General features: G+C 31.6%; 3 protein-coding genes across 3 annotated transcripts; 1 reads left to right on the forward strand and 2 right to left on the reverse strand.

Moving 5' to 3' along the window:
- On the reverse strand, window positions 3,448-6,034 carry LOC107638746 (U-box domain-containing protein 35). Its single transcript, XM_016342119.2, is given in 4 exon segments — window positions 3,448-3,764; window positions 3,767-3,899; window positions 4,290-4,530; window positions 5,520-6,034. Coding segments are annotated over 4 exon segments (825 nt in total). The 5' UTR covers window positions 5,929-6,034; the 3' UTR covers window positions 3,448-3,722.
- LOC107635965 lies at window positions 6,614-7,411 on the reverse strand. Its single transcript, XM_016339512.1, has one exon. The coding sequence runs from the start codon at window positions 7,409-7,411 to the stop codon at window positions 6,614-6,616; it is 798 nt and encodes a 265-aa protein (XP_016194998.1).
- On the forward strand, window positions 11,776-14,005 carry LOC107635966. The gene is made up of 6 exons (XM_021122318.1): window positions 11,776-11,920; window positions 12,032-12,270; window positions 12,349-12,564; window positions 12,840-12,932; window positions 13,274-13,375; window positions 13,484-14,005. The coding sequence occupies exons 1-6, from the start codon at window positions 11,776-11,778 to the stop codon at window positions 13,811-13,813; spliced, it is 1,125 nt and encodes a 374-aa protein (XP_020977977.1). The 3' UTR covers window positions 13,814-14,005.

Below are 15,561 nucleotides of genomic sequence, written 5' to 3' on the forward strand. Positions count from 1 at the left end.
TCTGTGCCCATGCAGACCTGAAAATCAATGCTTGATTTGAATGCTTTTATTTCCTTTGAAAACATGAGTGTCATGTTTTTGAAAAATGACAACTTTTTTTTCTGCCTTGGAACTCATCATTTCCTAGAATCTATTTCTCATTACATGACACTCATGTCTCTTAATCTAAAGGAGTATCTACGTCCAATACAACAAGAATTGATGTTAAAAATTTAAGGAACTAAGAAAGGTTCATATCATATATCAAATCCCTGGTCCAAGTCTAATAAAGAAAAAACTTCCTACACTTTCATGCAATCTTTATTTAATATATTGTGGTTATTGAAATCTTGGTCTAAATGCCCTCATAGAATTGTGCATAAGACGTGTAAGAGGAACAGATTCAATGGATTCATCTTCTTTTTGTGAAACTCTGCAGTTGGTAACATCATTAGAGGGTCATAAAGTAAATTCAATTCCAATAATCTGATCAATTACTTCCTCTCCTCTTATGATTTTAACATTACATGTCTCTGCTATAAATTCTTCAGTACCTTGTTTGCCATGCCTTGTCTCCTTTCTAGACACAGATTTTTTCCTACTCATTCAAATAATACAAATAACTTGGCTTCTCAGAAAAAAAAAAAAAAAACTAGTGTTATAAAAATTAATTTAACTTCATATATTGCAAAGATAGGGTATTGTAACTATTATCATTTCTAATAATATAATAATAAATACAAAATTATATTCATGAATTTTTTTTTGCAAAAATAATAGATTTAAGAGTAAGATATGAAAACGGTATCAGATAATTCTCACACTGTCATTACTTTTAGGGTTTTTTTTTTGTTCTAAGAATATTTCGAGTACTCTTTTAATAGTTTACTCTAGTATTAGATTTTTAAAAATAAGCTACATTTAAATATATTAATTGATGAAAGGATTAAACTTGTCAAACAGATTAATAGAATGAAATAGTTGTTTAAGATTGCACAAGTCAATGAACTTTGAAGAAGCGGATTCCTCTTGCCTTTCTCTTCTGTCAAGTAACTAGGGGTGGCAATGGATAGGGTAGGGTAGAGTTTGGAGCTAACCCTAACCCTACCCGCAGGTTGAGATTTTTATATAAACTCAACCCTAATCCTACCCGCTCTTAATCTGCGGGTACCCGATCCTACCCGTGGGTTACAAAAAAAGATGCAACACTATTATATAACTTGATAAATTAAAATAGAACTGACTTTTATGTAAAAAAAAATTAAATTATCAATTAATGATCTTCTTTTAATGACTAAGGATCTTTTGTATTTAGTGAGAGGTCTTTGGTATAACATCCACTTAAAACATATTTTTATATAAGTATATAATATATACATATATAAGATGCGAGTTGGTCGGGTAGGGTTGAGGCACAACCCGCACCCTACCCGACCCGCACGAGAACCCTACTCGCTGCGGATTGGATTGGCAATTCTACCCGACCGAGTAGGGTCGGGTTGGATACCCGTGGGTAGGGTACATGTTGCCACCCCTACAAGTAACTGTCAGCATACTTCTCATTCACAGGAGTCCTTGGAATTTTTCCAACTACCATTAAACATTAAGAAAAAACAGAGAAACATCAAGAAGACAAAGTCATAGCTAGTTACTTTCTTTTATTAATTAAGAATTGAAACAACCGTTTTGTTCGTTAGTTGAATTTAGCATTCTTTATCAATCAAAAAGTCAGTTAAACAATTAAAGTTGGTAGAAAATTTTGCATCATAAACCAATAAAACTCTTGTATTCATCACATTCCTTATTTCTAACAATAACCTATTTTTGTTAGGGACTAATGTTTTCTAAGTTCGCCAATCTTATTTGAATCTTATTAATTGAGCTTTTCTTCGGTTCTGGTGAGAATTAGAGAAGCAATTAATATTGAACTTAGTTGAGATAACATGAAAAATTGTGCAAATATAATTTCTTTATTTATAATTTTGTTAGTCTTTGTTTAAAATAGTATGAACAAGGCAAAATTAAATCATTTGGTCAAATCATGTATTTATTAATATAAGACTAAAAAAGATATACATGAGAAACAAAATTATACTTCACATGTCAATAAGTAAAAAAAAATTAAAATTAAGAGTTTATTACTATTGTTATTTTATTTGGGCAACAACTGTGACAATAATAATCACATGAATTTGATTTTAGGTAAAAAGAAACCATAAAAGGTTAAATTTTTAGGTTGCTGAGGTGTAAAGGGATTAAACCTTAGGATTTCCGAAAGGTTAAGTTTCTGAAAAGACAATTTTATTTTCCATGTTACAACTTTTGTTCATCACCTGTGATAATTTACATGAAGCAAAATTATTAATATATATATTGTCTGGTTTAAACTTTAAAGTAAAATATAATTTATACCATGTATTCTCTTTAAAGTTCTAATTAAATTATTCGGAACGAAAATATTTGATAATTAAAAATATTAACCAAAAATAGCTCAAATTTATTTTATTTAGCATTATTAATTGTCGTTAAAATTAATAAATGTTAAATAACACAAATTTAAATTGATTGAGTGGTCATCAATTCATTCGTTCGATTAAACAAATTTTGAGAATTCGAATTCTATCTTGTACATACACAATTTATTGTCCAACAACAAATCTTTAAATAAAGTTCAAATTTACAACAGATTAAAAAAAAAACGGCATAAAAGAGCATCATTATAAGAATTAATTATTAGTATTTACCTCAGACAAACTTAACTACTTGCATGTATCTACGTTGAAGAAAATTTGTATGGGAAATTGAGAGGTTTGTTCTTCAAAATTTGATAGTCATACTTTCTCTTATATATTATATTAATAATTCATCTAAATTAAACTAAAGCTAATATAAAACTAATTATATATTTTTTTTTCTTTGAGATCAGCTGATCATCATGGATGCATACACGTTTCTTTTGTTTGGCTGCACCTATCATAAGAAATTAACTTTAGTTTTAATAATCATATAGTTATTCCTTTCAAGCAAGAACAACAGCTAAAGTCCACACGAAATTTTTAGCGGTAATATGATAATTATTGAGTATCTATTGTATTTATTTATTAATTATAACTACTTTATTATCAATATTATTATATTTTTTAATAAAAATCTTCTGTCACTCTTCAATTATTTCAATAATTAAGAGATAAATTAAAAATATTACGATAATTTCAATATATTGATAATATCATAAACTTTGACCAACCAACTAAATTTAGAATATATTTCAAAATTTAATAAATACTTACTGTTAAAATATAATTAGGATCAATTAGTTAGTATATCTGAATATTTATTGTAGGAGATTACGTCTTTATTATTACGATTCTCTTAATACCTATAAATACCTTTTTATATTGTATCATTCTAGACAATTTGAATAGACACACAAATCCTTTCTCCAGTTTAGTCTCTTGTTTCTAACACTTACCAAAAACAAAACTCAAACCTGCATTCATATAAGAGACATTACATGACCAATCTTTATCACCTATGTCAATATTCGTTTACATACAGTATAACCAAATTATAAATCATTGTTTCATTCCATAATTTGTAATATCCTATATAGAAATTATACAATAATAATTCATAGTGATGAATCATGACATATATACCAACACAGAATGGAATGAAATTGAAGAAGTTTGGCTTAAAAGTTAAAACAAGTGCATGAAACAGAATCTTTTTTGAGAGGCTCTTTATGGGGCATGGAAGTGGCATGAGGAGAAGGAGAGGGTGACCCTGAACCTAACCCTGATCCAGTTATGTTTTCACTAATTTCCTTCCCTTCACACACAATTCTCACCTTGCACATTTCTGGTGCACTCTGAAGTACTTGATCTGCTATGCCATTCCCTTTTCTTGATCTTAGTTTTCTGTTCATCCAAAATCTTATAAGTGCAACTTCCATTTCACTCCCCTATGCATTTATATGTGATCTTTGATAATTGATTTTAAAAACCAAAATAATAAATGATTAAAAATTTTTCAAATATTCCTGAAATATCAGTGTGATATATAGTCATTTTAACCGTTGATTTCAATTAACGTATATTACATATTTTTTATAATTGAGATCGACTATTAAAATTACTAGAACACTGATATTCTTAAGTAATTACATGTGATTAGGTTATATAAAAGAGTATAATTCCAAATTTATCTTCAAATATTTTTTGAACAATCACTTTGATCACTAACCTTTACAATTTAAAATCTTAATGACTAAGGAGTAATATAAAATCATGATTTATAAAAAAATGTACCTTAATTGGGATTTGTTGAGTCCAAGAACTAGTTTTGTAATATGAAGAATGGGGATCAAGTCCAATATAGCCTTTGCAACAAAATCACTCTCAATGAGAATGGTGTCCACCTTAACCTTGCAAGCAGAACAAGTTTGGAGGAACTTGTGAAGGAGCTGTCTTCTCTTGGCTCTTTCTTGGGCCATGTAGGTCTCTACTTGCTCACCACTCACTTGGCTCTTTGGGATCATTCCCATTCCCACTGTCATTGCATAAACAACAGCTAGTCCCAAATACACACTATTTACACATTGCTTAATTATTACAAATTTAACTATCTATCTATTAAGGCTTTTACCATTTACATTCTAATAAAATACCTAAAAATTATTTATGTATGTTTTGGGATATATACACTTTTCAGTAGAGCTATTAAATAGGTTAATTTTGTTTTTAAGTTTTTTTTTTTAAAACTAAACTACAAAATATATATTAGATGATTTTGACATTTTGTAACTAATATCCATGCAAGCTGAGAAATTATGACATCATTTTTGTTGTTAGACTTGTCATTTTTACTAATAAACCAAACCAGCTTATTTTATATAGTATTTGAATATTAATATATAAAAAAAATAATGCAATGCAAATTAAATATGTTGAAAACAATGCAACATCTTGAACTAATCTAAAAGTATTCTTCATGATGGTTGACTTTTTGTCCTTGGAACTCACATTCTTGCTTCATTAATGATTGTACAAGCTAGCCAAGGTTTACTGATCTAAATTAAAGTTCATCAAACTGAGAATTCAATCTTCAGCAGTCTTTTGTTGACTTAGGCATCATTTTAAGCTCACAAATTAAAATTGGTTCACAGGTGATGTTGGAAAAACAAACTGTGTTTATTAGTACTTTGTTTCAATCAAAGATTCAACAATTTTCTATATATGTCCATGAATACTTGATACTTTACTATTAAAACAAGGATCATATATTTCTGATCTTAAAACAACTTGGTGGTTAAGGTCTCAACCTCACTTATGTAGGACCAGGGCCTGAAAATCTTGCACCATCCAACAATCACACACAGACAAACTAAAATGGTATGAAAAATTGATATATAAAAAAAAAAAAATTATTTATTTAAACCATATATATTTTATGTTTGTTACTGAAATTGAAAAGATTGATATGATAAGAAGACTAAGGTTTTAAAATAGAAAAAAGAAAAAAGAGAGTGTTTGACTTACATGGATTTGGAATGTGTTTGATCTCAGGAAAAACATGGATGAGATAAATTATGGTAGATGAGGTAGTAGCCAAGTTCTTGAGAGTCCATGTTAGAGCTTCCATGATTGTCTCACTCTTACCAACTGCTACATAAACACTTTCTTCTTCCTCACTACTCTTCCCTTCACTAATTCTTGACATAGTCCTAGGAGCATCATTATTAAGGTACAATTTTGATGTCTTCATGTCTTGTTCTTCTTCTTCTTCTTCTATCTCTACTATCTCACTACTACTACTAGTGATGATTCCATAGTAGTTGTTGAACATTTGGGAACTTCCCATGGTGGATTTAGCACCTTCATCTGATGATGATGATGATGATTGGTGCATACTATGCAAGGACTCGGTTAATAATGTTGCAGAAGACATGTTATTATGTTGAAGGTTTCAGAGAAAGAGAAAAGAGATAGTATTGGTGTTACCAATGCATTGGTGATGATGATGAATTCAGATGTTGACTTGTGATATTGTAGCTTTGCTATTATATTTAAGGTATATATATATTGTTTTGCCTTAAATTGTATGATGATTTAATTTCAAAAATTCATTCTCTATTTTTTCAATTTTAGTGGAGACAAAAATTTTTTTTAAAAAGCGGATGATTTAGATTAGTTGAAATATGATGATTCGTCCAAGAAGAAAAAAAGACATTGAATTTAAAGATCTTAGAATTTTAGAAATGGTAATGCTATAATTGCAAAAAATTAGAGTATTATCTTTTTAAGGATGGAAGAGCATACTGAAAAAGGTCGAAAAATTGTTGAAGAGGACCTTACCTGAATTGTGGATGGGAGAGAATATTTAAACCTTTGAAAATCCTTGATTGTCTCCTCTATATCTTTTAATAATTTGTAAAAAATACCAAATAGAGAGGCTACTTTCAATTTAGTTCCAAGAGTTAAAGACTCAATTATTGAAAACAGGAATTGGAATCAGAGTCTCATTCAAAAATTATTTTTCGAAGACGTTGCAAATAGGATTTTGTTTATTAAAATTATTGGAGTAGTGACAAATTGCAATGTGATTTGAATAAATTCAAACATTATGATACTAATTAAGACTGGCAAAACTGGGCACCAGGGACCAACTGAGCCTCTGCCGTCTGACCTCGAATCACAAAAAACTCCGCAAGCCGACCATATGTCGACTTAACCAGGGCGGTTACTGGAAGATTTCTTGTACCCTTTAATACAAAATTAACACACTCAGATATATTGGTCGTCATGTGACCGAATCGTCTGCCACTATTCTGGTGCTGAGTCCAATTATCGTACTCTATTCTGTTCGCCCAGTCACACATCGCCGGATTCTCAGTCCGCATGATATCAAACCAATAGTCAAACTCTGCCTCAGTCTTCGCATAAGCAGCGTTCACAAGTAAATGCTTTGCATCCGTGCCCTTGAAACTAAGTGAGAAGTTAGCTGCAACATGTCGAATGCAAAATGCTTGATACGCATGAGGGGGTAACCACCCACTGTCAGGTACCTCAAGTGCAGCCTTGATGCCGTTGTGCCTATCCAAGATGACTAGTATCCCCTCTTGCGGAGTCACATGTTGCCGCAGGTTGGTCAGGAAGAAAGACAATGACTCCGCATTTTCCCCTTCAACGAGACTAAAGGCAATTGGCATGATGTTGGAGTTTTCGTCTTGCGCGATGGCCAGGAGCAACATCCCACCATACTTGCCATACAGATGAGTACCGTCTATGCTGACCAAAGGCTTGCAATGTCGGAAGGCTTCAACACAAGGAGGAAAGGTCCAAAAAAGACGATGAAAGTACACGGTGGAATCGTCAACCTGATCACTGACTCGAACCGGAGAAGTCTTCAACAAGGCAACGGTACTCTCCATGGTAGACTACACACCAAGGATCCAACGGGGTAGCTCGACATAGAACTCTTCTCAATCCCCGTAGATCTGTGCTACTGCCTTCTGTTTTACCAACCAGGCCTTCCTGTAACTTGCCTTGAACCCGTACGTTGCTTCAGTAGCTTCTTGTAGCACCTTTATCGATACCGCCGCATCGGCTCGAACCAGAGGAAAGATCTTCGCACAAATGACATGATAATAAAGCTGTCGGTGGTCACTGGATATCGATGTAGCCAAGCATGTGTGCGGTCCGTTGTACCGTCAAACCTCCCAGGTACTCTTTCGCTGCCGAAGGCTGATGCGAATCATCCACGAGCAACCTTTACCAAACTCCTTGCACCTCCCATGATACTTAAGATGATCCGACTCCATCACCCTGTATTCGACACCACGGCGAATGCTGTAATCCTTTACACTCAGAACAGCTTTCTCCTTACTTTGGAAAGATTGGCCAACTTGAAATTCAACTACAGCATTTCCCTCATACAATCCTTGACCCCTAAAGGTTGGAACTGTGTCCGGCGGTTGGCCGATGACTTCCAAGTTCAGGGTAGAGAAGTGTGGAGGATGCTGATGTGTGCCGGAACCTGACGGACCTGACCTGTTGCTGGGTTTGTCCGAATCTCATCGTCACTGTCCCCACCAATGTCAGCAGGCTCATCATCCTCTTGCATCGCATTTTCAACCCAATCCGGTTTCCCCTCACGCCTAGCATCTGGAATCGGACGGGCTGAAAAAACTACCCAACTGCACTAGCTGGACGATTAGGCAACAAACAATCAGGTGCAATGACAGGCATCGAGGTAGAAGCACCACCCATCGTAGTCGACTGAGGCTTTGGCGCCGATGCCCCAGAATTATCGATGATATCTTCCAACTTCGCAAACAACTCGTGTATCCTCACTTCCGAAAAACTCCGGCGACAATGAAATAACACCTGCATATCTTCATCGGATCCTATAACAAATGTTTCATATTTCATGCCGATTGACACAACCGCAATAGGAATCTTATAGAACAGCTTCTTCACCGACTTTATGCCGTACACACCCAACTTCTGCAATATACTAGTTTTCAGATCTAACAGTGTATTAGATGACCAGATAAAAACACTCAGTGGTTCTCTATCGGTAAACTTTACACCTGACTTTTATTCTTTTTTATTTTTTCAGAGTAATGCACTAACACTAAAAAGCTCTCCTCACTCTCCATTCTAAAGTTTTCAATGAAAATGACATATTACACAAATGGCTGGGTATATATAATCATTTTCGAAGCTGCCACGCCCTTCGTAAACCGCTACAGGGTCTAGCGGTTTATGTTGTTTCAGCCTCTGAACGTAAACCACGACAAAGTGTAGCGGTTTACGTGTTAATGAAATTCGCGACAGGGTGCAGCGATTTACATACAAATTGAAAAGTTGCAAATGCATCTGGTAATTTATAAAGTTGTAATTGCATAAGCTTTCTTCCCAATTGTTTTATTTGTGTAAATTGCCCTAATATATATTTTGTTACTAATTTATAGGCAAATGAATTTTTTAAAGAAAAATTAATCGGGTATTTTATACATGAAAGTAAATTTGATGTTTTATAGTGTTTTAAATTTTAGAATATTTTTTGTTATAATAATTAAAAATTTTGACATTTTGATTGTTTGAAAAATGTTTGCATCAATAATGAATTTTTAGAATTTAAAATAATTAAAACAATTTAATAGACAAACGTATTAGTTTTTAATTGCATATATTTTGTTTATTAATAAAACAAAGACACTAAATAATAATTTAGCCAAATTATTAAAATTTTGCTTGAAGAAATAACATGAATAATATATATTTTTTTGATTGTATTTTATATAATGGAAAAGTTCAATTTATTAAAAAATAATACATAATTGGTAAAATAAAAGTTCTCTTCCACACCGTCGTCAGTCAAGTTCTCTTCCACACTTTCATCGTGTTCGTTGAAGTAACAAGTTCTCATCTTCATGTTAATCCTTATCCTCCTTCTATTACTTCAATTTCTTGCGTTTTTGAATTGCTGACCATATATAATCACATGCATCCCTTCTTGCATTTTTAATTATTCACCTTATCCTGTTAAAAAATTATATAAGAGTATGAACAATCACAGCTAAGATTTGATGGATTTAGCGGGTTGCATGTTCATATATTCAATATAACTAGAAAATTTTTTTTAAAAATACGGTCTCTGATTCATTGAATTATTTTCTGATTTAAAAAGGTTTCATTTATGTAATTAATATATGTACATATATCTAATGTTATTTTCTATACATAGCTAGCATGATGCGTCAATTACTACTGGTACTTGTCTATTAGTTAAACTCAGTCAATTTAAAGGGGAATAATATTTACCTACTTCACAAATGCAAGTTGGAAGTTCTAATTAATCACCTTAGGTTATTAATGAGTTTAGCGCTCTAGATGAATTAATGCTAAGTATTCAACTTTTGATGCTGTGAGTAAATGGTTCCTCCAAAGCCAAATATATTTTTGTGGTGTTCAATTCATATAGTTGGGACAAAATCTATTAGGAAAAGTATAGGTAACCAATAACATTTTTGAACAATGTGTAAAGAATGTGAATTAATAGGGTTAAAAGAATAAATTTAATTAGTAGCATTAAATTAGGGTGTAGTATATTTTTATTTGATTGGTGGTTGTTCATGTTGTTCAAGATAGTCATTGTTTACCTAGCATTTCCCATTCTATTAAGGGTGTGTTTGGATTTGCGTTGGAGAAGAGAAAAGCGCATTTGAGTTCCTTGAACGCTTCATCTATCTTCATGTTTAAAAACATTTTTATCCTCTAAACGCAGAAGTGATTTCTATCTTCAATCCACGTTTACCAAAAGCTACAAATTCTAACTTTTCCGTTCACCTTCTCATGTTGAATTGAAATTTATGTTCTATGTACTAATTATGTCTTTCATTATTTATATGTTTATTTTTTTTATAGTATTTTTTTTAATACCCTCTTATGCATATTATTATTTTTTATGAAACTTTTTTTTGTTTATATGAGTTCTTTTACAGTTATTGTTATTTTTTTTTGTATGGAATATTTTTTTACTTTGTATTATGATTCTATTAATCCTATTAGAGTACTAAAGAATACTAAGAGTACTAAAAAAAGAATGTTAAAATTTATTTAAATATTTAAAATAAAATTATAAGATAATATAAAATTATTATTTAAATTTATGTCCTTTTTTGTAATTTTTCATCTAAAAGTGATTTTGAATAATGTAATCCAAATAATATTTAGTTTATTATAATCCATTTTGAATAAAAATTATCAAACATAAATCATGTTAATACTAACTCACTTCTTATCAAAATCAATTTTACAAAATTAATTTTATACAAACTTCCGTTTGCAAACGGTAATCCAAACACACGCTAATTCATATGTCTGGTTGAATTGTGAAGATGAGCAACTAAAATATAATGAATATAGCAAAAAATTATAGATTAGATTTTAGGCAAACTAATCACTCCCAAGATTCAATTAAATAAACCAAATATGCATGTTACACCGGGTTTCATCCCACATTATTTTCAGATATATTTAAAAGATATTATAAAATTAACGCAAATAATTTTAGTATGTATTAAGTTTTTTATTTTGTAATTTTTCTTTTTAACTTATTTTGGATATGATTCAACAAAATGTAACAAAATTAGACATATAATATTAAAACCCAAAGGGATTATTATTATTGGACTGGAAATGGTTGGGTCTATTATCCAATTCCATACTCTCAGTTGACCTCATCCATCACCGATGAAAAATATGCCACCGGACCCATCTTTGTGAGTGTATGTTACTTCTATTATCCAATTCTATATTTATTTGTCTTTGTGCGTGTATGTTACTTCTAACTGTTCACTTTCTGTAGTAACCACACCTGTACAAGAGAGAAATCAAGATTACAAAAATTATATACTAGTAAATGATACGAATTCAACAAATAATGTAAACTAACCTTTACTGTTTTATCCAATTGCGTTAATAATATCCCTTGTTAATTATTATATTAGTCTAAGATTAATTAATATTTTTTGGCATGATATATGTGTTTATACAAGGATTTTAAGATGCCAAGGAAAGCTCGCTACACGAAAGGCACAAGAGTGGAGCCACCACGTCAGCAGCCTCTAGTTGCACCTATTGCGTCTTCACCATCCGCTGACGATGACTGGCTCATCCCCCCGCCCCCAGTAACGGTGGGGTCTCCGCAGCGGCTCCTCTCTGACCATTTTGTCTGCCCCGAAATGAACCAAGACCTGAGCCACAGACCGCTAACGGTGTACAAGTGATGGAACCGTGCAATGAATACATGGACCCGGAGGCGAACAAGGTAGATTCATTTGACGAACACATTGACAAGATGTTTGCTGCTTTTGATGTTGAAAAGTGCAAAGGACGAAAGACTATTGAGTTTTGGGATGCTGATCTCATTGGTAACAAGTGTTGAACCATACGACTTTTTAATTGATTAGCCAATGATATTGTTATGTTTCTCACATGTTGGGCACATTGGACACACAAATAAGATTTTTTTTTTTAAATAGATTCTGATGGAATAGTCAAGCACGCTAAAATGAGTGTGAGGGAGGCTATGAAGCGATCTCTTAATGGTAGCAAGATCATACTGAGGTTCAACGAGGAACTGCAAGCAGTCGGAGATGGAGCTGGCCTGTTAAGGGGCATTCTAGGAGCACTGGGTTCTGATTACAATAAATTTTCTATCTGTGAGAAGAGTTTGGCAAAGGTGCAGGGCAAAGACAGGATTTATGATTATTGCATAAAGGTAATGACTTTCGGCATTGTTTAATCATATCAAACCTTTCAACTTACAATTACTTACAGCTGGACATTGTCATCGCAGGAGATGTTCCACTTTCAAGAAGATAGCGGTGGTAGAATCAAGAAAATATTTTTGCAACAAATGGGGAGGTCCTGGAAGGATACAAGGGGGAGGCTGTATGACTCGCATTCCAAACCAACTTTGACACTTGAGCAGAATCTTAACAACCACCCGAAGGGAATTCCTAGAGTGCATTGGAGGTGGTTCATTGATTATCGTAATGATGTTGCCGCAAAGGTACCCCATTTTTTAAGTAGCCCTTGTCTTTAATCCACCTAGGATCCATATAAATGCATATAATACCAACTAATTTTCAGTCTTAGAGATTACTTTATTGCATTCAAGCTTTTTTGGAGTTATATACATTACTTTTCAAAGAAAGAGAAAAAAAAACGTATATATAAGTAATACACCAAAGTAAAAGAGAAATATAAGAATATTTAACTATTTATGGTACACTCGTATGTTTTCATTCTGTGTCTAACCAATGTTACTGTTGATGACATAAATAGACAAAGTGCAAGCAAAACGCGCTGAATCGAAAGAAGCAGCTTTACACGAACACTGGCGGTTCTAAAAGCTTGGCTAGGACAAGGGAAGAAGAGGTAATATAAATTTTTAATCAAGTATAGGTGCCTATCATTGTCTCAAATAATTCTCTATATTTTTAAGCAAATCATTCTTTAGTTTTGATTTATAAGGAATTGACAGCTGATGTTGATTTCCAAAAAATAAATGTTGGAGCTATTAAAATAAATTTACTATTTAGGTATAATCAATTACTCAATCCTTATAAAATAAATGGAGCAATCATTAGACTGTTAACCGATTGAGGTAAAATAATTTGGTTGGTATGTAGTTTGAATTTATTTATAGGGAAGAAGAAAAAAAATTATTGGAGAAAATTAATTAGGTGAAACTTATGGTATAAATTGTATTGTCATAGTCACAAAAACAAGGGAAGAGAGTTGGTAGGGAAAAAGTATGGATCCTAAAGCACAAACGATGTGATGGCACCTACATACACGAAGAAGCGCAGAGGATTGGTGTAAGTACAGTTAATCAATTATTATGGTACATGTTATTTTTTATTATTAAAATGTCTTGAGTATGCTATATTCCTAGTGTGATTGTGTATGCTTATTTACGTTTGTAGGAAAAAATATCTGAGATTGAGAAGCTGGATGAAACTACGAGAATATTGTCTGAAAATGATTCCCTTGCCCAAACTCTCGGTAAAGAGCACTCAGGTAGAGTGCGTGGCATAGGTTTCGGGCCGACATTAATTCAACTCTTTCATCCGAGTTCGCAGCCGCCATTGGATAGAGTTCGAATAGAAGAGGCCCAAAGGATGCTGTTTGAACTACAGGCGGAGGTGACGGCTGAGAAATTGAAAAGGAAGACGGTGGAGGATGAAGTAGCAGCAAAAAAATTGAAAAGGAAGGCAATAGAGGATGAAATAGTAGCAGAAAAAACAAAGAGATAGGCATTAGAGAGTGTGCTGAGTTTTGTAGTCCAACAGCAAGGTGGAGAGCTGCTACCAGACATTGCTGCACGGATGAATTCTTTGGATGGACATGGCGGAAAATAGAAATTAGGATATATGTGATAGTTTATTTTTCGATATATGTTTTGTTTATGTTACTATGCAGCATTAATTATTAGCCAAATACTTTACTTTTTTGGGTGATTATTGAAATACTTTATTAATATTACAATAAATATGTTAGTTTTTTTGCAATTAAATATTCTTGAGTTTTTTGCCTACAATATAGAACTTTAGAGAAGAACAAAAAGATTTTTAAAATAAAAAAAATACTCCATACGATTAAGAAACACTCCTAGGTTAACTAAATAAATCAAAATAAAATTTTAGAATTTATAAAAAAAAAAGTGCGCATAAATAATTAGCGGCGGTTTTACCGCAAATGAATACCATATAAACACGTTGATCAAATAGCGGCGGTTAAAATACGTCGCGAATAAGCTGGCTAAATCTTTCTTGGTAACCGCCGCTAAACCAACCAACGCAAAACAATTGATTTGCTACGGTTATGCCAGCGTTTGCTGGAAACCGCCGCAAAATATCATCTCCGTCCCCTTATGCTCTGCATTTGTATTTAAAACCGCCGCAAATTGGTATTTTAACCGTCGCTAATCACCGTTCTTGTTGTAGTGTAATTGGGTTATACACGAATACATCATGGATGAAGAAGAATTCATTAGGTGTCACGATATTAAAGTATTTTCTTCGAGTAACATTTTTTTTAAAAAAAATTACTTTTTGAATATTTTCTATACTCTATATTGTCATTCATCACAAAAAGAATTATGTCTAATGAAATAGAAACAAATAAATTAAATATGTACTAAATATTAAGTTGGGATAATTATACAAATAAAAAGAGATAATTTAAATATTGAATGAGTATAATCTATTAATATATAGATGGAGCCATCTCAATAGTTGATTTTATTTTTATATAACAACAAATTTATTTACTTATTTAATTTTTTTTATTAGTTAAAATATGCTCTAAAAATGACTCTAATTTTTAAATACTTACTCTTTGTGTTATATATTTTTTAATTTAATTTTGATATAATGTTAGATAAAAGATTTTATTTATTTGTTTAATTATATATTGTAATTAAAATATTTTTAATCTTTATTTTTAAAAATAAAAAATATATTCTAAATTAGTAAATTAATCAGTTCATTTTAAAATTTTATATGCAACATAGGTACATATAATAGAACAAAAGATAAAAAATAAGTAATAAGGATGAATAAATCGAAAATAAAATAAAATATATAAAGTCACAAAAAAATAAAATATTAGATTAATACCTAAACTATAATTGTTTGAATTAAAAATTGCAATTGAAAATATCAAAAAGAGAAATAATGAAATTGAAAGATACATAGAGTCATGGAGAGCTATATAAAAAAAATTGGAGAATTTAAAATTTACTTTTTGATGAAGAGAAGATGACCATTAGACAAGGAATAGAAAAAGAAAGTTGAAATATAAAAATAAGAAGATAGTTTAAGAGAATAAAGAAGTGACGGTACAATAATTAAATTTGATTAGGTTAAATAATAGTCAAAATCATAAAAAAAAAATAATTTTAAAACTTTAGCTAATTGAATTTATTTTATTTGTAGTGAAGTCATTTAAAATTTGAAGTGGGGGCATAATTATATATAACTATATTTTTTAAAACAAAAAT

This window comes from Arachis ipaensis, chromosome B04 (genome assembly GCF_000816755.2).
Source record: "Arachis ipaensis cultivar K30076 chromosome B04, Araip1.1, whole genome shotgun sequence".
In the NCBI taxonomy this organism is placed as follows: Eukaryota; Viridiplantae; Streptophyta; class Magnoliopsida; order Fabales; family Fabaceae; genus Arachis; species Arachis ipaensis.

Bases quoted from the DNA above. Each gene is read 5' to 3' on its own strand.
- LOC107635966 (XM_021122318.1), top strand. From the start codon at position 11,776: ATGGAACCGTGCAATGAATACATGGACCCGGAGGCGAACAAGGTAGAT. The intron at 12,271-12,348 runs GTAATGACTTTC...TTGTCATCGCAG, and splicing joins TTTATGATTATTGCATAAAG to GAGATGTTCCACTTTCAAGA. The intron at 12,565-12,839 runs GTACCCCATTTT...TGACATAAATAG, and splicing joins GTAATGATGTTGCCGCAAAG to ACAAAGTGCAAGCAAAACGC.
- LOC107635965 (XM_016339512.1), bottom strand. From the start codon at position 7,411: ATGGAGAGTACCGTTGCCTTGTTGAAGACTTCTCCGGTTCGAGTCAGT.